The 22097-nt window shown below is 50.9% G+C and overlaps 1 protein-coding gene across 2 annotated transcripts; it reads left to right on the top strand.

The window, feature by feature from the left end:
• Nucleotides 1–11118: 11118 nt before the first annotated feature.
• Nucleotides 11119–18409, top strand: LOC123862056 (cytochrome P450 1A1). Of its 2 annotated transcripts, none has more exons than XM_064570147.1 (7): nt 11119–11275; nt 14481–15345; nt 16114–16240; nt 16329–16418; nt 16725–16848; nt 16994–17080; nt 17244–18409. In XM_064570147.1, exons 2-7 carry the CDS (start codon nt 14500–14502, stop codon nt 17527–17529), a joined length of 1560 nt encoding a protein of 519 aa, XP_064426217.1. In that variant the 5' UTR covers nt 11119–11275; nt 14481–14499; the 3' UTR covers nt 17530–18409. The 2 variants fall into 2 exon arrangements, with proteins under 2 accessions (XP_064426217.1, XP_064426218.1); XM_064570148.1 differs by having other exon boundaries at nt 11120–11275; nt 14484–15345.
• The last annotated feature ends 3688 nt before the right edge of the window (nt 18410–22097 follow it).

A 22097-nucleotide genomic window follows, 5' to 3' on the forward strand; every position in this document is an offset into this window, starting at 1 on the left:
GAGACCTAGACAGAGAGAGTGAGCATGAGCGGGGGTGGGGGCAGAGGGAAAGGGAGAAGTAGGCTCCCTGCTGAGCAGGGAGTCTGCTGCAAGGCTCGATCCCGGGACCCCGAGATCATGACCTGAACTAAAGTCAGACACCTAACTGACTGAGCCACCCAGGTGCCCCACGTGCTTGTATGTATTTCTGCTATGTATAGACCCGTGAGTAGACATACTAGGTCATAGGCTAGACATATGTTCAGTGCTAGTAGATTCTGCCAAACAATTTTTCAACATACTAGATATGCCCACTAGCTATGTATGAGGGTCCATGCTTCTCATGCTCACTACCATGCAATATTTTTAATATTTTTCATTTTATCCATTCTGGAGTGTGTATTGACTACTTCCCTTTTTAAAATCCCTCAATACTTCCCATAGATTTCAGGATAAAAACCAAACTCCTGGGACACCTGGTTGGGCATCTGCCTTCAGCTTGGGTCATGGTCCCAGGGTCCCGGGATCAAGCCCCACGTCGGGCTCCCTGCTCAGTGGGGAGCCTGCTTCTTCCTCTACCCCTCCCCCGCTGCTTGTGATCTCTCTCTCTCTCTCTCTGTCAAATAAATAAATTAAATCTTAAAAAAACAAAAAAATCCTTTGTTTAGGGCGCCTGGGTGGCTCAGTTGGTTAAGCGACTGCCTTCGGCTCAGGTCATGATCCTGGAGTCCCGGGATCGAGTCCCGCATCGGGCTCCCTGCTCGGCGGGGGGTCTGCTTCGTCCTCTGACCCTATCCCCTCTCATGTGTTCTCTCTCTCTCATTCTCTCTCTCTCAAATAAATAAATAAAATCTTTAAAAAAAAAAAAATCCTTTGTTTAGCACCCAAAGGCTTCAGCAGCAGCTCTTGTTCACCTCTCTGGCTCTGTTTGCCCCCATGAACCCCCTGCCCCATCCCCATCGTCTTCTCCATATGTCTGTCCCTTTGCTTGAAACTCATGCCCCCATCCTGTGTTCTCTGGCTAGCTCCTGCCTATCATTCTATACCCTGCTCAACTGTCACCACAGGCTCCACACTGCCCTCCTTCGTGCTGTGTCCCCTTTGGACTGTGAGCTTAAAGGTTGAGGTGGCCTCTGCTTCTCTTCTTATCTCTAGTATCTAGCACTGGGACTGGCACACAGCATGCATTCAGAATAAGATTTGTTGAATCAGTTAGTGTTCCCAAGTAAGAATGCTAACCGGCACAAGAGCTTTGTGAAGACTCTGCTTTGGGCATTTTCCTGCATCGGTTTTATGGAACTTGCTATAATCCTTATGGTTAAAATTTATTGAGCACCTGCTATGCCCTAAGCTCTGTGCTGTGTGCCTAAGGTCGGCCATCTCTGGTTTAGCTTCATAGCAATCCTATCCTGAGGAGAGGATCCCAGGGAAACACACAGGGCTTGGCTAAGTTTAAGGTGAGGGGAAGGGTGAAGGGCACTCCTGGGTCACTCAACAAATTAATTCAGTGCACATTCATCAGTCTGGCTGCTGGTCAGGACTCAGTAATTGACAGCCCCTTTTCTGCTCCTTGGGTGAGTCCTTCTTTGTGCCTCTCATCATTCAATTCTCACTTCTACCACGGCTCTGGTCACAAGGAGCTGTGGTTTTTGGCTGGCCCATCGTCTAACCCAAACTCCAGCAGAGACTGTGGGCCCCTTGAAGGCAGGGGCTGAACCCCTTTTGTCTCTGAGCCTAGACCTGGCAGAGAAGGAGCACCTTGATGGACACAGGTGAGTCATTAAATCTAGGGAGTCTCAAATCTACAAGATATGGACCTGGAGCTTCAGTCCTGGACATCCAGTCAACTACTGCATGTGTCCACCCCGAGACCCCCCTCTCACAGCATCTTCATCATGCCCAAATGAAGCACATCACCTCCCCCCCCACACACACTTTCCCTCTGATCCTCACCCCAGCCAGAAACCTGGGAATCCTGGAAGTCTCCTTCTGTCATTCACTACTAGCAGAATTCTCAGGATTCTACAGTTTATTTATTTATTTTTAAAGATTTTATTTATTTATTTGACAGACAGAGACACAGCAAGAGAGGGAACACAAGCAGGGGGAGTGGGAGAGGGAGAAGCAGGCTCCCCGCAGAGCAGGGAGTCCGATGCGGGACTCGATCCCAGGACCCTGGGATCATGACCTGAACTGAAGGCAGTCGCTTAACCAACTGAGCCACCCAGGCGCCCAGGATTCTACAGTTTAAATACCTCTTGGGTCTCACCCCTTCTCTCCATTCCTGTGGCACTGTCTGCAGAAGGCTGTCAGTACCGCTTCCTGCCTGGGCTTTTGCAGGAACCCCCTACTTGATCTCACCACCTGTAGGCCAGTGCTGTCCCATAGCGCTTTCTGCAGTGCCAGAAATGTTCTCTGTCTGTGCCATCTGATAGGGTAGCCACAAGCCACAGGACCCAGTGGCAAGATGAATGAGAGCATTGCAGACTTACTGAAACTCCTCTTTGTCCTCCAGATCCAACCCCCTGCTCTTGCTCTGTGCACCGAGAGGCTGAACTCTGCAGACTCTATCAGTGGGCTGCCCCCATCATCTGGCTCCTTGTTGGGTTCAGTCAATAGGAGGCACTAGCATGAGATGCGAGGGTGGGAAGAGAATGAGACTGGCATACTTTTTCTCCACAGGTCCCAGCAAAGTCACTATGGTAGGCCACAGCTCCTGCCAGGCAGTCTTCCTCTCCTTAGTCTCTCTCTGGGTCCAGGAAACACCTTCTTCTTGTCCCTTCCAGCCCAAGAGAGTGAAGGCTTCTCTCTGTTACTAATTGTATGGTACCACACTATCCTGCGTTGGTTTCCCCAAGCCCTGCCCACACCTTTGTAAACCGTCCTTATTAAACTCTCACCAATGACCCAGTTTGAATGGATCTTGTTTCTTGCGAGGACCCTGAATAATAAATGGGTTCTTTGCAAATATGTGATCCACCATCCTTGGAACCTCGGCTTTTTGACCCAAGCTACCTCCCTCTGGTCACAAGATAGCTGCTGCAGTTCCAGCCATCACATTCAGACATGACAAGGGCCAGAGGGACAGGACTGCACCTCTTGCCATGTATCCTTTTTCAGAGTGACGAAGCCTTTCTCAAAAGCTGTCCCAGTTGACCCTGTTTTCAGAATAGCTTGCCTTGAAGCATTTTTTCATTAAGGGAATCCCCCTGTCCTTCCTGTGGCTTTCAGTAAACAATCACAAATATGTTCCAGAAAGTATTTGGTCCCAGCTATAATAAAATTACTCTTAGTAACAAACAAACAAACAAACAAACAAAAAAACTCTGTCAGCCAAATGCTCTTGGATGTGCTCCCACAGTGTCTGCAAGGAGGTGGTCTCATTCAGACCTATCAGGGCACAGCCTGGTTGCCCCACCTGCCAGTGACAGGCCACTTGACAAACAGGAACCCTATCCTACCTGCCCCACCACTTGTAGACACCCGATGGCCATTCCTTATTTTTCATCCTGGGGAATAAAAACTCAAGCAGAATCTCAGTCTCTCTCCACCACACCTCTAGCTCTTGCCTTCTTTTTTTTTTTTTTTTTTTTTCTCAGTTCGTATTTTATTGGACTGATTCGACTGATTCGACTGATTCGACTGATTCGACTGATTTTCACCATTTGACACCATTTGAGATGTAAAGGTAACAGGACTGAGAATGTCAGCAGCAAAGAAGCCACCACCCACAGGGCGCCTTGGTGGCTCAGTTGGTTAAACGACTGCCTTCGGCTCAGGTCATGATCCTGGAGTCCTGGGATCGAGTCCCACGTCGGTCTCCCTGCTCAGCAGGGAGTCTGCCTCTCTCTGACCCTCCGCCCCTCATGCTCGCTCATTCTCGCTCTCAAATAAAATCTTAAAAAAAGCCACCCACAAAGGAGCCAACTGGAAAGGTTCATGTTAAATCTTTGGATTGGAATGGAGGGGAAAAGCTGTTCAGAGCTGGAGGAAGGTCCTTCAATCTCAAGACTACTGATACAAGGGTCAGTTTGTGGAAATAAAGTCCCGAATTGCACAAATACCCACTAGGCAGGACAGAAGGGCGTGGGCTGTGGGGACAGCTGTCTGCAGCAGGGTCGGCTGGGCTGTGCCCCAGAGGTAGGAGGCTGGAAGTCTAGAGGCAGGTTGCCACATTCACCCCAAAATCCTTGCTTCCCAGTCCGTCTCGAGGATGCAGCCGTTTTCCTCAGACAAGGTAGCTCTTGCCTTCTGTTTCCCTGCTGGCCACAAGGCTTTGGGGGGCATTCTGGGCCTTCTCAGGCTCTTGGGAGCCTCTGTCTTCCTGGCCAGTGGTGCAGGCACTGTCTAGGACCCAGCACACTTAGGAAGAGCAGTGGCCTTGACTTTCAGCCCCTCCCAGGCCCCTTGGCAGCTGCCTCAATTGGACCTTGTTTCACACACAAAACAATACAAATGGTCCAAAAAACATTCTCCTTTCTTTCTGAAGGTTTTGCGATGCGTTGTTATCATTAACCAGTCTTTCTTTTTTTTTTTTAAATTTTAATTTATTTGAGAGAGAGAGATCATGAGCAGGGGGAGGGGCAGAAGGAGAAGCAGACTCCCCACTGAGCAGGGACCCAGACTTGGGGCTCCATCCCAGGACCCTGGGATCATGACCTGAGCCAAAGGCAGACCCTTAACCGACTGAGCCACCCAGGCGCCCCTTAACCAGTCTTTCTTAACCAGATTCCTATCATGAACCAGATTTCTCCTACGTATCATTGGCCAGAATCCTGTCACAGATCTGTGTTTAATCCAATCACCAACAAGGCACCTGGGGCCACGATGGCTGGTGCAGAGCAGCCGGGACCCAGTGATTTAGGCCGGGGGCTAGGGTCAGCCTCCTCCAAAGCACATAGCTTGGGACAGGAAGATGGAGGACACTGCACAAAAGTGGGCTTGAGGAGGGTGTTAGGAAGAGGAAAACTCAAGGTGGGGGGGAATGGCCATCGGGTGCCTACAAGTGGTGGGCCAGGTGGGAAGGGGTTTCTCAGTTGGTCAAGTGGCCAGGTCCTGGCTGGTGGGGCAGCCAGGCTGTGCCCTGATAGGTCTGAATGAGACCACCTCCTTGGCAGAGACAGTGAGAGGTCATCCAGGAGCATTTGGCTGACAAAGCAGAGGCCTTGCTTTGATGAGAGGATGAGAACATTCATTCTCAGCAGACCCTGGTGTTTATATATAAAAGGGCATCTATAACTGGGAATCGGAGCATTCCCCTGAGCATGCCCAACACCCCCTTCAGCAGGCCAAACATTTCCCTGCAAGGTTGTTTTCACAATCCACTGGCTTGGTAAACATTCCCCCAACAGTAAAGGCAACTGCCAACCTGAGTAGAATTAGTCAAATTCAGACATATACTATGGGTCTAAATGAATCATATCTGTTGCTATTGAAGGAAGAAGAGAAAAAGGAAGAAGAAGGTCTGCCTTCATTTCCATTGCCCTCTAGAGTTAGCCCAGAGCCTGTGGGCACTCTCCCCCGTTCCCCAGCCTTCTCTGTGTGGTTTCCCAGGTCTGCTCCTTCCCAGCTGTTCCCCACCTATCAAAATATGGAGGTCTCTCATCCCAATCCTGCAGAGCTCTCTGTGCTGAGGGCCACCCCAGAGCCTGCCCTCTGCCGATTATTGCGGGGGATCCGATTGTGGGCCCGTTGAGAGGAACCAGGAGGCTTTGAAATGGAAAGAAATTGAGGACTTCTGGTGACCATGGTTATGTGGTCAGCCATGTGGCCTCGCCCAGATGCTGGCCCTGGACAGAAGTGAAGGAGGCATAAGGTAGGATGCCTGATCTGGGCCAGGCTGAGATGAGCTTCTGAAGACAGGATGGTGCCCGATTGCCTGTCTTCTGGGAACAGAATGACTGACTCACTGAACAGGTGCTGAAAAAAGGATCCGGCGGGGGGAGGATCTATTCGGCTGACCACCTTGGACCTGGTGCCCTGCTCACAAAGACCCAGAATCTCACTAGGCCTCTGCTATTGAAAACTAGATGTGTTTTCCTATTTGGGAGTTTTGCATTTTCCATTCACTTATGTCACAAATATGCTTTTACCATCCACAATGTGCCAGTTTGCTATTGATGAAGCATTGATCAAAACAGACAAGAGGGCGTGCCTGGGTGGCTCAGTCGGTTAAGAGTCTCACTCTCGATTTTGGCTCGGGTCATGATCTCAGGGTTGTGGGATGGAGGCCCTGCATTGGGCTCTGCACTCAGCCCAGAGTCTGCTTATCTCTCTCCCTCTCCTCTGCTCCTCCCCCTGTTCATACTCTCTCTCTCAAATAAATAAATAAAATCTCTCTCTTCTCTCTCTCAGACTAAGAGAGAGAGAAGAGAGAGAGAGAGCACACACAAGCAGGGGGAGTGGCAGGCAAAGGGAGAGAGAGAAGCAGTCTCCCCACTGAGCAGGGAGCCCGATGCAGGGCTTGATCCCAGGACCCTGGGATCATGACCTGAGCTGAGGGCAGACGCTTAACTGACTGAGCCACCCAGGCACCCCTATAAATAAAATCTTAAAAGAAAAAAAAAAAAGAAACAGACAAGAGTCCACACTCTGCTGGAGCTTACATTCTAGTCAAGGGACATAGACCATACACAGCATGATAAAATATACAGTATATTTGAAGTTTGGAAATATACAAATAAAACTCATGTTGAGAAGAGGGGTAGACTGGGAGTCAGGGTAAAATTTTACATAGGATGACTAAGGAAGGCATACTGGGAAGGTGATATATGAGGAAGTAAGACAGGAAGATTTGGGGAGAAAGTCTCCAGGGGGAGGAGAACAGCAAGTACAAAGGCCCTGAGGCAGAGTCTAGAACTCTGGCTCCTTGCTTCCTGGCCAGGACTCTACTACCCACCACGATGTCTTGTCCCAGACTACCAGCAAAGCCTCAGGGGTCCAAAGGTGGACAGGCTGAGCCCCTGGGTCAGGGCCCCCCATCTCCCCATACTCCCGGACAGGTGCACTGGGGTTATGGGAGGCGTTGCACTTCTCATTGCCAACGCTGTGTCAGTGAACAGCCCACAAGACAAAGGAGCCTCGGGGCGCCTGGGTGGCTCAGTTGGTTAAGGGACTGCCTTCGGCTCAGGTCATGATCTTGGAGTCCCGGGATCGAGTCCTGCATCGGGCTCCCTGCTTGGCAGGGAGTCTGCTTCTCCCTCTGACCCTCCTCCCTCTCATGCTCTCTGTCTCTCATTCTCTCTGTCTCAAATAAATAAATAAAATCTTAAAAAAAAAAAAAAAAAGACAAAGGAGCCTCCAAATCACCAGGCAGAGAAGGAGAGAAGCAGGCAGGAGGTTAGAGGGCATTGGTGTGGAGCTCAACAGCCCGTCCTGGGTCAAAGTTCGCATGCCTTCGCGTGAGAAGATCTTTGGCTAGGATTCCCGAACCATCGATCCAGGAACATGGGGACAGCGGGGCAGTGAGGAGGGTAGAAGGCTCTGGGCTGAGGGTCTTGGCCCAACCAAGACTGTTTGGTCAGCACTGCTGAAGGCTGTGGGGGGTGGGGAGGGGGCTGGAGAGACAGTAAGATCCACAACAAAGCCCTCTCCCACGGTGGAGATGGAAAGCATGCCCCAAACAGCCTGTGCCAAATCTGGAAATGCTCCAGGAGCTGTGAGAAGGCTGAGACCCTGGGGTGGGGGCGGGTAAGGGACTCGGCGGGAGGGTAGACTAAGAAGAGTATAAGGGGGGCGTTCCAGGCCTGGGTAGGAGGCATGGCAATGAAGAGCTGGATTTAATTGTTTTACCAATTATTAATATCTTGCAAAGGCTTGGCTTATCAATCTATTCCCCCAGGTTGGTGTTCGTTCCATGTTAGGGCATGGAGGAAGGAAGGAATGACAGGTTGGGTTGAGGTCATAACAAGGGTCCAGTGCCCTGAGAGTTACTATGGAGGAGTGCTGGAAACATAGATCAGGAGACACTGAACTAGCTGTGGGGAGGATTTGGGGTGAGGTAGGGGCTTCCCAGAGGAAGTGATGTTTTAGCTGAGATTTATTTATTTATTTAAAGATTTTATTTATTTATTTGAGAGAGAGAGCACAAGCAGGGGGATAGGGGGATTGGGGAGAAAGAGGGCAGAGGGAGAGGGAGAAGCAGACTCCCCGCTGAGCAGGGAGCCTGATGCAAGGCTCCATCCCAGGAGCCCAAAATCGGGACCTGAGTCAAGGCAAACCCTTAACTGACTGAGCCACTCAGGAGCCCTTTTTTATTTATTTTTTCAAAGATTTATTTATTTATTTATTTTAGGGAAAGAGAGAGAGGGAGAGAGAGAGCTGCCATGTGCAGTGGCGGAGGGGCAGAGGGAGAGAGCGAATCTCAAGCAGACTCCCCGTTCCATCTCATGACCCTGAGATCATGACCTGAGCCGAAAATCAAGAGTCGGACACTTTAACCGACTGAGCTACCCAGGTGCCCCTTAGATGAGATTTAAAATAGGGCAGATTAGAAGTAGGAGTGGTGGGGCTCCTTGCTCAATGGGGATTCTGCTTCTCCCGCTTCCTCTGCCCTTCCCCCTGCTTATGTGCTCTCTCTCTCTAATAAATAAAAAAAATTAAAAGTGTATACCTTAAAAAAAAAAAAAAAGAGGAAGTAGAGGTGGTCCAGCCTGGTAGGTTCTCTCAAAGATTCTGGTTTTCCTTCAGATGGGAACTACTGAAGGGGTATGGTTGTGACAGAATGAGATTTCCCATTTTTGAAAAGACCCCTCTGGATGCCACAGGCTTGAGAAGGAATTGGAGGGAGTGACAGGCAAGTGGGAACCAGGTTTGGAGGCTATTTTTACTCTAGGGAGTGATGATGGGGTCCTGGTGGAGGATGGGGAGGACGGGGAGGATAGGGCAGTGGGGCTGGACAGATGTCAGGGGGGAGTAACCTATCCTCCACACGGTCTGTTCTCAGCACAGGAGCCAGAGTGATCTTCTTCGCCTCACACCCCACAATGTGTCCATCTCACACACAGGAGATGTTTCTCAAGGGGGTGCTCTCTGTACCTGGGCAGGGGGTCACTTGAGGCTAGCAGAAATCCCTCACAAGACCACTGCCCATCTCCAGTGCACCTGGTACTGGCCCCTCCCTCCATCCCTCCCAAGGACCACCTTTAGGGGCCTTTGAACTTGCTGTTTCCTCTGCTTCCAGATACTTGTGCGCCTTGAGCCTTGATTCCACATTCTTGCCTCTGCTCAGTGTCATTTTCTCAGTGAGGCCTTCTCTGACTACCCTATTTTTTTAAAGTAGGTTCCACACCCAAAGTGGGTCTTGAACTCACGACCTGGAGATCAAGAGTCGCTTGCTCCACCAACGGAGCCAGCCAGGCGCCCCTGACCACCCACCCTATTTTGAACTGCAATTTTTCCCAGGGTTTTCTACCCCTTCTCTCCTTTATTTTTCTCTAAAGCTCTTTTCACCCCCTGACATTCTCTATGCATTATCTGGCCCCGCCTCGCCCCGTCCCCAATGTAAGGTCCATGTGAGCAGGAGCAGTGTCAATTTTGTTCACTTGTATATCCATCGCCAGCATCCAGGACAGTGCCTGGCACATAGTAGGCGTTTGGTAAATATTTGTCCAATGTTTGAGTGGAGTGGTGAAAGGGAGGGATGAGGCTCTGTTTCTGGTTGGGCCGGCGGGTGGAAGTGTCATTCGCTGGGTCTGGGAGCACGGCGGGGAGGGCGGGTGATGTGGTTAGTTGGGGACGGGATCAGCAGGACAAGCAAATGCGCCCCCCCCCCCCCCCCCGCGCGCGTTCTACAGCGGGAGGGCTCGGCAGGCGCAGGGGCAGCGTCGGAGGCAGGCAGCCAGGCGAGCCGTGTGGCGCTGGGGCTGCGTGTCCTGCCACAGGCGTGGACCACAAATACCACACACGCAGGCTCCTGCTTGCCAGGCAAAAGCCTAGCTCCGCACGCAAACCTGGGCCCTTTGCACCGCCCGCCCCCTCAATCCAATCACTCACCCGCCCGGCTTCCCCGTTCCTCTCCCTCCCCCCTCACCTCCAGGCTCGCCTAGAGTCCGGCTCTTTAAAGGCCCCGCCCCCGACTCCCCTCCCCCTTCGCGTGACTGTGCAGGGACCCGAGGTGGGGAGTCGGGCAGCTGGGTGGCTGCGCCCGCCTCCGAGCCCTTCTCACGCAACTCCCGGGCACCGCGCCCCCGGCCAGGTGGGGCGGGGACGGGCCGCGTGACCTCTGCCCCCTGGAGGGGTGTACCAGACACTTGCACGCTAGCCCGGGGGGCTTCTGCGCCGGGCGCCCCCTCCCCTGCCCGGCCGGAGGGTCCCCCTCTCCTCGGCCACGGGGAGCTAGCCGCACAGCCCCACTCGCCGCAGCACAGCCCCACTCGCCGCCCGATTTCTCCGCCCCGCCAATGAGCTAGCAGCCCCGGGAGTCAAGAGGGAACCTCGAGGGCTTGTGGGTGCCAGCTGGAGGTACCCCGGGTTTGCAGCATTCCAAAGTGGCCCTAGAGCTAGTGAGGGCCAGTGAGCGCTCAGCGAGACTGCGCGTTTCCATCCATTCGCGTCTGTCTGTCGGGGAGCTCAGACATCGGCTAGTCACCCGGGCTCTGGGGGCTCTTGGGGAACGAAGCCAGCCCTTCGGCGCCTCTGGCCTTCCGGCCCCCGTGACCTCGGGGCTGGGGTCGCCGTGCTTCTCACGCGAGCCCGGACTCGGTAACCCGGGGGAAAGAGGTCATCACACGGCAGCCCCGCCCCGCCTGCCAGGCCACTGTCAACTAGTAGCAGGGGGGAGGCATTTGCAAGCCCAGTGTTCCAGTGGATGCAAAAATTAGGCTGAGGGGTTCCCCGCACCCGGGGATGGAGGGCTTCCCATACCGGGTCTTCGGGCTGCCTTGAGACTTCTCCCTCAAATCCCCACCTCAGTTGGGGTCTGCGCTGTCCATGGGGACCTTGGAACTGGGGTCTCAGGTGTCTCCAGCCCTCACCCATTTATGTGCTTGGATGAGGAGTCCCTATAGTGGGTTCTGACCTGTCCCTCTGAGTTCCCCCAACCCTGTCTTCTTCCCCACTTCCCAACCCCCTTCCCTCCCTTTTCCCTCTTTCCTAGAACCATCCCCCCCCCACTTTAGCCCGCCCCTCCCTCTCTCCTAGCTCCAGGGGGCGTGGCCAAGCGCACAAGCTGTTTATAAAGGTGGAAGTGCTTTCACCCTCATCAAGGTTCCTAGGAGCCTTCCCTGATCTTCTTTGGGGCCTCTGGCTTAAGAGACCACCCCTCCCAGCTCACTTCAGCACCTCCTCACAGCCACAGGTGAGTGCTGGGGACTTCTAGCTTGCCCTTTCTCTCCCAACAGAAAGAAAATTTTGATGCCTCCTAGGTTTTCCTAGGTGGCCACTGGTCTGGCACCTCAAAAAAGGAGGCTAAGAGTGTCCTTAGTGACAAGGGACTCTGGCTCCATAGTGGGAAGACTGAGGCCAGGGCAAGGGCAGGAATTACCCAAGGTCCCACAGGTAGTGCCAGAATTCTAGATTTTACATGGCCCCCCTTCAAGGACTCCAGGATTCAGGCTCCGGTTCCATTCCCACTGACTCTCTGAATGCCCTGGGGCTTCCCCCTCAGGGTCACCTGGGAGGCTGGAATAAGGACACCACTGTGGGAAGCTAGGATGATGTGCAGCCCCTTGTCCAAGCTGTGTGAGGAGGGCAGCTTCTCCCTGGGTGGGCAGGATGGATGGAGGGGGCAGGTTGAGTTCTTATCGGTTGTACCTTGCCTTATCTAAAAGCTACCCCTGGCTGTCTCGACCCTCCCAAGGCCTGGCTTGTCAGAGCCAAGATGTGCTGGCCAGGACAAGAGATGCTGATCTGAATGGGAGTCCTGGGCACTGTCCTGGGCCCTTCCCTATCCCATTGACTGCCTTCTCTGTCCTGTACTAGGGGGCAATCTGTGTGAGAGACTGCCAGCTGCAGAGCTGGACTATCAGTCCCTGAAGACTCACCAGTCACATCTTTCTTGGCCTCTTACCGTCTCGCTAAGGCTGGAGGTCCTCGGGGCACCCAGTGTGCAGAAGGGAAACCAAGGCACCCCAAGACCTGTCCCTAGTTCACTCAGGGAGTCAGGGCTTGAGGGACCCAGCTCCTCCAGGAGGCCTCCCTAGATCGATGGCTATATACTTACAGTAGGAGCCAGACAATCTCCCCATGTTGGCAGGTTCTCCTGTGGGGAAACCAGGATTCAGAAGGAGAGGTTCCCCAGGTCAGATCTGGGTTTTCTCTTCTCTGAGATCTAGCTGGGCCCCCTGAATCAGAGATCATATGCCCCAGACCCCCACCCCAAATGATATAACTGGAGCCCAGAAAAGCAAAACGACAAGTCCAAAGCCATGCCACTGAGCCTGGAACACTGGAGCTCCTCATCTCCAGTCCAGGGCACCTGGCAGGTGCCCCAGTCAGAGGCCAATGTCTTGAGGAGAATAGTCCATGAATTTGCACACCCTTTCTAGAACAAGCCTTGAGAGAAAGTATTGTCTCCACTTCTGTTAAATTTAGATTGATTCCTAATTTCCCTAATTCCAGTCTAGTATTTTCTTGCAGCCCTTAACTCGTGAGAGTCTTCCATTTATTCTCTGTTCTCCGGTGACTGGGAAATGGGGGAGGCCCAGACAGTTCATTCATTGAGAACTGAGCCCAGTGAAAACCCTGGCCTGGATTTCTGTGACCCAGAGCCTCAATGTAGCTTGTCTCCAGCTGCTTTTAAACCGTGGGTCAGTTGAACTCAGAGAGCCTCATGAGGCAGAGTAGTGTGGCTTAGGCAGTGGCCTTCAGGTCCCCTGTCCCTTCCCTGCCCTGTCCCAGGGTCTGGGGTGGCAGGATTCCCTAGACCCTGGGATGGAGCAGAAGAAAACTGAGAGTTCTGGGAGAGAATCTGACCACTCTTCAAAGGGAGGTACCTGTGACAGGAGCTGTGAACTTTCCAGGGAACTTGCCCTAAGAGGTCTGAGTCCAGGCTCTGTCACTGAGTGCTGGGTGACTTTAGGCAAGTCAATGGCCCCTCTGGAGGTCAATTTCCCCAAATGTGAAATGAGGCAAAAGGAGCGCATGATCCCTAGTTCTGATGGCAGTGTTTCCCCAAGTGTGGTGGTTAGTACTCAAGGGGATTGGGGGTGACACATGTCAGTTATGTGTTTAATATACATTAGCGGGGGAAAAAGTCAAACCTGTACTTGGACGCAGATATTTTTGTTTGGGATGATGCTAAGTGGGTAGATTTAAAGTTGATTTTAGAAAAGCATAAAATAAGGGCGCTTGGGTGGCTCAGTCGTTAAGTGTCTGCCTTCGGCTCAGGTCCTGGGATCGAGCCCCACATCGGGCTCCCTGCTGGGCGGGAAGCCTGCTTCTCCCTCTCCCACTCCCCCTGCTTGTGTTCCTGCTCTCACTATCTCTCTCTCTGTCAAATAAATAAATAAAATCTTTAAAAATAAATAAATAAATAAAAGAAAAGCATAAAATAAATAACAGTAGAGGTGCTATATGGGAATCACAGACTGATGTGTGGAAAACCCTGTTTTATTTTATTTTATTTTATATTTTATTATTTTATTTTATTTTATTTTATTTTTATTGTAAGGGGGCTCCACGCTGGGCTTGAACTCATGACGCTGAGATCAAGACCTGAGCTGAGATCAAGAGTCGGATGCTTAACCAACTGAGCCACCTAGGTGCACCAAGGAAAACCCTGTTTTATTTTATTTTATTTTTTTAAATTTTTTATTTATTTGTGAGAGAGAGAATGAGAGACAGAGAGCATGAGAGGGAGGAGGGTCAGAGGGAGAAGCAGACTCCCCGCCGAGCAGGGAGCCCGATGCGGGACTCGATCCCGGGACTCCAGGATCATGACCTGAGCCGAAGGCAGTCGCTTAACCAACTGAGCCACCCAGGCACCCAAGGAAAACCCTGTTTTAGATTGGTGCAGGATTGTTCTGGAATTGGGCACTTTGGGTTGGGAGTATGGATCCAACACTTCCTGACTGTGTGAACTTGTGCAAGTTACTTAACCTCTCTGAGCCTCTCTGTGGACAGGACTGAATGAATGGCTATGAAATTATTTTATTTTATTTCATTTTATTTATTTATTTGACAGAGAGAGCGAGAGAGCACAAGCAGAGGAAACAGTAGAGGGAGAGGGAGAGGCAGGCAGAGGGAGAGCGAGAAGCAGACTCCCCACTGAGCAGGGAGCCCAATGGAGGGCTCAATCCCAGGACCCTGGGATCATGACCTGAGCCGAAGGCAGACACTTAACCATCTGAGCCACCCAGGTGCCCTGGCTATGAAATTCTTGGTACACGGTGGCAGCTCAACAAACAGCTTCTCCCGTCTCCTCCTCCCCTTCATGTCCAGTTAGCTGTTCTGGATAGGAAAATTTCTCCTTTCTTTGACCAGCATGCTGACACTTTAGGACATTGGTTCCTCATATCCCCCCATCTGATATCTTGGTCTTTTCTTCCCACCCCATCTCTCAGCAGCCATCTTGAGAACTCTATGCTGATGATGTTCTCTGCGTCCAGATTGTCCATCCCCATCTCGGCCACAGAGCTTCTCCTGGCCTCTGCCGTCTTCTGCCTGGTGCTCTGGGTGGTCAGGGCCTGGCAGCCTCGGGTTCCCAAAGGCCTGAAGAGTCCCCCGGGGCCCTGGGGCTGGCCCCTGCTGGGGAACGTGCTGACCTTGGGGAAGAACCCACATCTGGCGCTGTCCAGGCTGAGCCAGCGTTATGGGGACGTGCTGCAAATCCACATTGGCTCCACACCCGTGCTGGTGCTCAGCGGCCTGGACACTGTCCAGCAGGCCCTAGTGAGGCAGGGTGAGGATTTCAAGGGCCGGCCCGACCTCTACAGCTTCACTCTGATTACCAATGGCCAAAGCATGTCCTTCAGCCCAGACTCTGGACCAGTGTGGGCTGCCCGCAGGCGCCTGGCCCAGAGCGCCCTGAAGAGTTTCTCCATTGCCTCCGACCCGGGTTCCTTGTCTTCCTGCTACCTGGAAGAGCATGTGAGCAAGGAGGCCGAGGCCCTCCTCAGCAGGCTGCAGGAACAGATGGCAGAGGTTGGGCACTTTGACCCCTACAGATATGTAGTGGTGTCAGTGGCCAATGTCGTCTGTGCCATGTGCTTTGGCAAGCGCTATGACCACGACGACCAAGAGCTGCTTAGCTTAATCAACCTGAATAATGAGTTCGGAGAGGCGGTTGCCTCTGGGAACCCTGTGGACTTCTTCCCCATCCTCCGATACCTGCCCAACCCTGCCCTGGATTTCTTCAAGGACCTGAATAAGAGGTTCTACAGCTTCATGCAAAAGCTGGTCAAGGAACACTACAAAACATTTGAGAAGGTACCGGCTGGGGAGAGGCAGGTGGGTGGTGGGAAGCAGTAGGGTTGGGGCCAGAAGGTCAGAGATAATTGGAGAAGTAGGGGATTTGGCAGGCTCTCAGGGCCTTCACCCTGAGATTTTGAGGTGAGTGGTTGAGTGGACTCCATCCTTGGCAGGGAAATAGAACTTTTCCCTGATTAGCCTTTCAAACCTTCCATCAGACAGCAATATATATATATATTTTTAAATAGAATTGTCTTTTTTTTTTTTTAAGATTTTATTTATTTATTTATTTGAGAGAGAGAATGAGAGCACATGAGAGGGGGGAGGGTCAGAGGGAGAAGCAGACTCCCTGCCGAGCAGGGAGCCTGATGCGGGACTCGATCCAGGGACTCCAGGATCATGACCTGAGCCGAAGGCAGTCGCTTAACCAACTGAGCCACCCAGGCGCCCCAGACAGCAATATTTACTGAATACCCAGTCTGTGCAGGACCCAAGGCCAGTGGTTGTGGGAAACAGGAAGAATTAAAAAGTTGGTCTCCTGGCCTCATGGGAGAAAGAAAGGTAAAGAGCATGTCTAGATGACCCCTCTCTCTCAGGTGTCCCTTGAGTTGGGGCTGCCAGTATTCCAAGGCAGGAGAGAGCCTTAAAGAGGCACGAGAAGCTGGGATGGCAGCCTTGAGGTAGAGGGGTCACCTCTTGAATGAAGGTTTGCGACGGTGAGGAACCAGGATGGAGAGGTTGGTCTGGGCTTGGGGTCTTGTTCACCTGTGGGCCTTCCCTACCCAGGGCCACATTCGGGATATCACAGACAGCCTGATCAAGCATTGTCAGGACAAGAGGCTGGATGAGAATGCCAACATTCAGCTGTCTGACGAGAAGATAGTTAATGTTGTCTTGGACCTCTTTGGAGCTGGTATGAGCTACCCCGTCGTGCCTTTCCTGTGCCCGACTGCCCCGGCCTGCCAATTGCTTAATCTTTCCCTTTGTTCTCCCCTGGTCAGGATTTGACACCGTCACAACTGCCATCTCCTGGAGCCTCCTGTACCTGGTGACAAGCCCCAGTGTACAAAAAAAGATCCAGGAGGAGTTGGGTAGGTGGTGGCTTCCTTTAATGTGCTCAGGGCAGAGGGCCTGGCCAAGTTCTGGGCAGCCCCTTCATCCACATGGTCCTTTTTTATTTTATTTTATTTTAAAGATTTTATTGCGAGAGAGTGAGCGAGAGGAGAGCACAAGCTGGGGGAGGGGTGGGAGAAGGAGGAGCAGATTCCCACTGAGCAGGGGGCCCAGTGCAGGGCTGGTCTCGATCCCAAGACCCTGAGATCATAACCTGAGCGGAAGGTAGACGCTTAACCCACTGAGCCACCCAGGTGCCCCACATGGTCCTTTATGCTCTGCAGACACGGTGATTGGCAGGGCCCGGCAGCCCCGGCTCTCTGACAGGCCCCAGTTGCCCTACCTGGAGGCATTCATCCTGGAGACCTTCCGACACGCTTCCTTCGTCCCCTTCACCATCCCTCATAGGTGAGGCCCCATGGATCAACTGCTGTCTGATACTCGGCCTTCCTCCAGTCCATGTACCTGATCAGGGCCGGAGGGAGGGACAGGTATGGGAGGCACGGGGATGTCCTTGTGGTCCTGAGCTTGACTGGGCTTCTTTCTTCCCCAGTACCACCAAAGACACAAGTCTGAGTGGCTTTTACATCCCCAAGGGACGTTGTGTCTTTGTGAACCAGTGGCAGATCAACCATGACCAGTAAGTTGAGAGGAGGCAAGGGCAACTCTGCCCTCTCCCAAGCTCCAGACCCTGCTGTCCCTGGGCCACTTGCCCACCCCCTACTCTTTGGGGCTGCGGTTCAACCCACTTGATGCTTCTGAGCCCCCAGGCTACCACTTCGGCTGTTTCTCTCTGATTACAGGAAGCTATGGGGTGACCCATCTGAGTTCCGACCAGAACGATTTCTCACTCTTGATGGCACCATCAACAAGGCACTGAGTGAGAAGGTGATTCTCTTTGGAATGGGCAAGCGGAAGTGCATCGGTGAGACCATTGCCCGCCTGGAGGTCTTTCTCTTCCTGGCCATCCTGCTGCAGCAGGTGGAATTCAGTGTGCCCCAGGGCACGAAGGTGGATATGACCCCCATTTACGGGCTGACCATGAAGCATGCCCGCTGTGAGCACGTCCAAGTGTGGGTACGCGCTTAGGAGACTGAGAGCCCTGCAGCCTAGCCTCTTGTCTACCTGGCCTATCTGGGCAGCCAGGCCAATGGGCTGGCCCAGGGTCAGGGAGGTATTCTAAGCTTCAGCCTGAAACCCACAGATATTGGTCTGGCTGGGTTTTGCTGTCTGGGCTGCAGGCAAGCCTGAAGGATCGTGCTTGCCCCCCACCCTGGACTTGCTCCTCTGCATACTGACCACGGACAGTGAACACAGCAGGGGCCACAAAGGAGCAGATGGGGCCTTCTGGAGTTGTGCTTGAGCCAGGAGGCTTGGTTGGGTTAGGAAGTCCTAAGCCCCAGGAAACCTCGAGGGAATGCTCTAGAAGCCCCTAAGCCCAGGGGCTGGCTGGTTTTCTGTGGGGGCTGACTGGCTTGAGAAACATTTAGAGCAGGCCACACCAGGGCCTGTCCAATTTCTTTGACACTTAGGAGCTGGCACGAGTAAAGGGAAGAGGCAGCTTAGGATACTACCGAGCGATCTGACCACATGGTTCTGGGACACTGTGATGCCTTTTTCTGCTCTCCCTGCAGGCAGGAACAGGGCTGCCTCGGCCTTGGAAGGCCCCTGTTCCTGTCCAGGAGGGGCTGAGGACTTGCGCCTAAGAGGAGTAGAGAGCAGAGGGAATGTCCAGATTTCAGGCACCAGAGACCAGGTCTCTATGCCCTATATAAAAATGCCTTTTAAAAATGTTTGTACACAGGGCGCCTGGGTGGCTCAGTTGGTTAAGCAACTGCCTTCGGCTCAGGTCATGATCCTGGAGTCCCGGGATCGAGTCCCGCGTCGGGCTCCCTGCTCGGCAGGGAGTCTGCTTCTCCCTCTGACCCTCCTCCCTCTCATGCTCTCTGTCTCTCATTCTCTCTCTCTCTCAAATAAATAAATAAAATCTTAAAAAAAAAAAATGTACACAAGAAGCTTTTTTTCCACCTGCACTGTACTGGCATGTCTGCATTTATCATATATAAGAGCTTAAGAACAATTTATTGAGTGCAATAGAAAAATTCTAACCCAAATATCCAGAAATGTGTAAGAAACCTTTACCTAAGCTAAATAAAGATATTATCCAGAAGTCCTACTGTGGAAATTTTTTGACTTTTTTTTAAAAGATTTTATTTATTTATTTATTTATTTATTTATTTATTTATTTATTTATTGCACAAGCAGGGGGTGGAGTAGAGTGACAGGGAGAAGCAGGTTCCCCACTTAGCAGGGAGCCTGACGTGGGGCTCAATTCCAGGACCCTGGGATTGTGACCTGAGCCGAGGGCAGCTGCTTAACTGACTGAGCCACCCAGGCGCCCCAGTTTTTGGCTCTTGAATGAATCCATCACTCCTCTACCTGCCCAGTCTGAGCCCAGTCTCCTGTTGGGTTCAACTATGGGAGGAAGAAGAGGAAGAGGAGGCAGTGAAGAGGTGAAGGCATGGCTCTCAGAAGCTCGCCATCCAGCTGAGGCACAAGACTACCACTTTACTGCCTTCCCCTAATTGATCACACATTGATGAAGTGCATTCTCTAGACCAGGCACTGGGGGCTATAAAGCAAATAAAACATGGTCTCTGCCTTCAAAAGCCTCCCAAATTGGTTGGAGGAACCAACTCATAAACACATCATCCACTTCCTTGTGATGAGAGCTCTACCAGACAGATGCATGCAGGAAAGCGAGGCCCAGAGCCAGAGCTGGAGGACGGGGTGCAAGGGGATGCTGCAGATCTTGGAGACAGCTATGCAGATGCCTTCTCAAAAATGAGAAGCGGGGAGTGCCTGGGTGGCTCAGTCTGTTGGGCCTCTGACTCTTGATTTCGGCTCAAGTCTTGATCTCAGGGTCGTGAGATCGAGCCCTGCCTCATGCTCTGTGCTCAGCGGGGTGTCTGCTTGAGATTCTCTCTCCCTCTCCTTCTGCCCCTCCCCTCCACCCACGTGTTCTCTTTCTCTGTCTAAAATAAATAAATATATCTTAAAAAAAATGAACAATAATAAACGGCAATGTCTAGGAATACACACTTGGTGACGAATCTTATAGTAAGAATAAGGAAATGATTACTATCAGGATATGGGCAGTGGTTACTCTGGTGGGGAGGGAGTGTATTAGAATTGAAATAGGACATGTAGAGGGCTTCCAGGATGACCGATAAAGTTCCATTTCTTAACTTGGGTATGTTTCAAAGATACTTTATCTATAAAAATAAGAAAAAACACAATTAACTTGAACTGCTCTTTGCTTTTTAGAAATGTAATAAATATATATGGTCAATGCCCTTCAACGAAAGACCACCAAGAACACACCTGTAGTGAAGCAAGCTGGGTTTATTATTCATTGCAGTGAGGGAGAACGCACACCATAGGAAACTGTGGGGTGTCTCAATAAGAGGAATGTTAGAACTTCTTACACAGTTTGGGCTTTGGGTGAGTTATTTAGGGGGGTTTAGCTCTAGATTGGATGCTGTTAGAAAGTGGAGACAATTCTATGATTGGGTATTTTGTGGGTAGCACTGTGACCTAACTGTGACCTATGCTTAGACAAAATTATGAAGCGGCCTTGTTTTTTTTTTCCATTTTTAAAAATTTTGGTAAAATACATATAAATGAAATGTACCACCTTAACCATGTTTAAGTGTACAGCTCAGTGATATTAAATACATTCATAATGCTTGCAATCATCCCCATCATCCATCCCCACAACACTTGTCATCTTGTAACTCTAGAACTCTACCCATTAAACAAAACTCCCTATTTTCTCCTTCCTGCGGCCATTCTACTTCTGTCTCTACAAAAAGTGACCTTGTTTGTTTCATTTTATCATGTTCTCAGAATAACCTTGTATGAGGTTGGTGTTCTGTAAGAAAAGAGCCAGAGATGGGGCGCCTGGGTGGCTCAGTCGGTTAGGCGACTGCCTTCGGCTCAGGTCATGATCCCGGGGTCCTGGGATCAGGTCCCACATTGGGCTCCCTGCTCTGCGGGGAGCCTGCTTCTCCCTCTCCCCCTCCCCCTGCTGGTGTTCCCTCTCTCGCTGTGTCTCTCTCTGTCGAGTGAATGGATAAAATCTTTAAAAAAAAAAAAGAAAAAAGAAAAGAGCCAGAGAAGAGGGGAACAAAGGAGACTGTGAACATTAGACCAACCTGTGATAATAGTGAGGTCTAGCTGTGATCAGTACACTATTTCCAGCTATCGGGGGCTGTTCTTTCTCGGTCCTCCTTTTGGGTCAAGTGCAGACAAAGTTAGGTCTTAGGACATTCATCCATTATTATATCCAGATTTTCATCATTGCCAGGGTTTTGCAGATTAAAATAAATTTGCTGATTAAGAAGAACATCTACTGAATGTCATCTATAATTGACCCAGGATTCATCTTTCTTCTGTTGTAGGATGAGTTATTGGACCATCTGACGTGACAATGGCTGTCCTCCCAATAGTGTCCTAGTAGTTCTTAGGATTCTAGATAGGCTATATAGGCCAATTGTAACATAGGCAATTATCAGAATCAAAATGACTATTAGTCTTTTGATACGTCTGGAAGCCAAGGTCCTAGATTATTAAATCCAGGCAATCAAAACGTGCCCCCAAATCAAGTAGGCCTATTTTAGAGAGTCATTTTCTTTTTTGCCTTATAGTATTTACACAGATGCTGCAAGTAGTGTTTGCTATAATCCAAATTTCCCCTTGATTGATTACAAGGAAATCATGGCTATACAATTATCTCTGACAACTCTAGTTAATGAATTTAGACTAGTTTGTTTAGAACAGAAGTGTGGTAATATATGACATGATAGGTCAGCGACAAGCTTTGAACTTTTTCTACTTGTACTAGTCCTATTGTTGTAGTTGGCGGAGGGCACGCGAAGAGGGAATCATTTATCCCTTCTGGAAGGTCTCCTGAATAATCTATGCTTGCCTCATTTTGGGGGCTTCTGAGTGTCTTTTAAGGGAAGCATGTATACTTTAGTGCCTGTAAAAATACAGGCACATGAAAAGATGCTCAACCTCACTCATCATCAGAGAAATGCATATCAAAACCACGATATATCACCTCACACCTGTCAGAATGGCTATTACAAAAAGACAAGAAATAACAAGTGTTGGCAAGGATGTGGAAAAAAAGAAACCCTCATGCACTGTTGGTGGGAATGTAACTTGGTACAACTACTATGGAAAACAGTATGAAGTTTCCTCAAAAAATTGAAAATAGAAATTACCATAGGATCTAGTAATCCCACTCCAGGTATTTATTTGAAGAAAACAAAAACACTAACTCAAATATACATTCCCATGTTTGTTGCAGCATTACTTAACAATTGCCAAGATATGGGGGTACCTGGGTGGCTCAGTCAGTTAGGCGTCTGCCTTTGGATTCTGTCGTGAACTCAGGGTCCTGGGATGGAGCCTTGCATTGGGCTCCCTGCTCAGCAGGAAGCCTGCTTCTCCCTCTCCCTCTGCCCCTCCCCACTGCTCATGCTCACACACACACTCTCTCTCAAATGAATAGATAAAACCTTAAAAAAGAATAGCCAAAGATATGGAAGCAACCTAAGTGTCCATTGATAGATGAATGGTTAAAGATG

The sequence above is a fragment of the Mirounga angustirostris genome, unplaced genomic scaffold (genome assembly GCF_029215605.1).
Source record: "Mirounga angustirostris isolate CCGP_5_RB_7025 unplaced genomic scaffold, mMirAng1.0.hap1 SCAF_9, whole genome shotgun sequence".
In the NCBI taxonomy this organism is placed as follows: Eukaryota; Metazoa; Chordata; class Mammalia; order Carnivora; family Phocidae; genus Mirounga; species Mirounga angustirostris.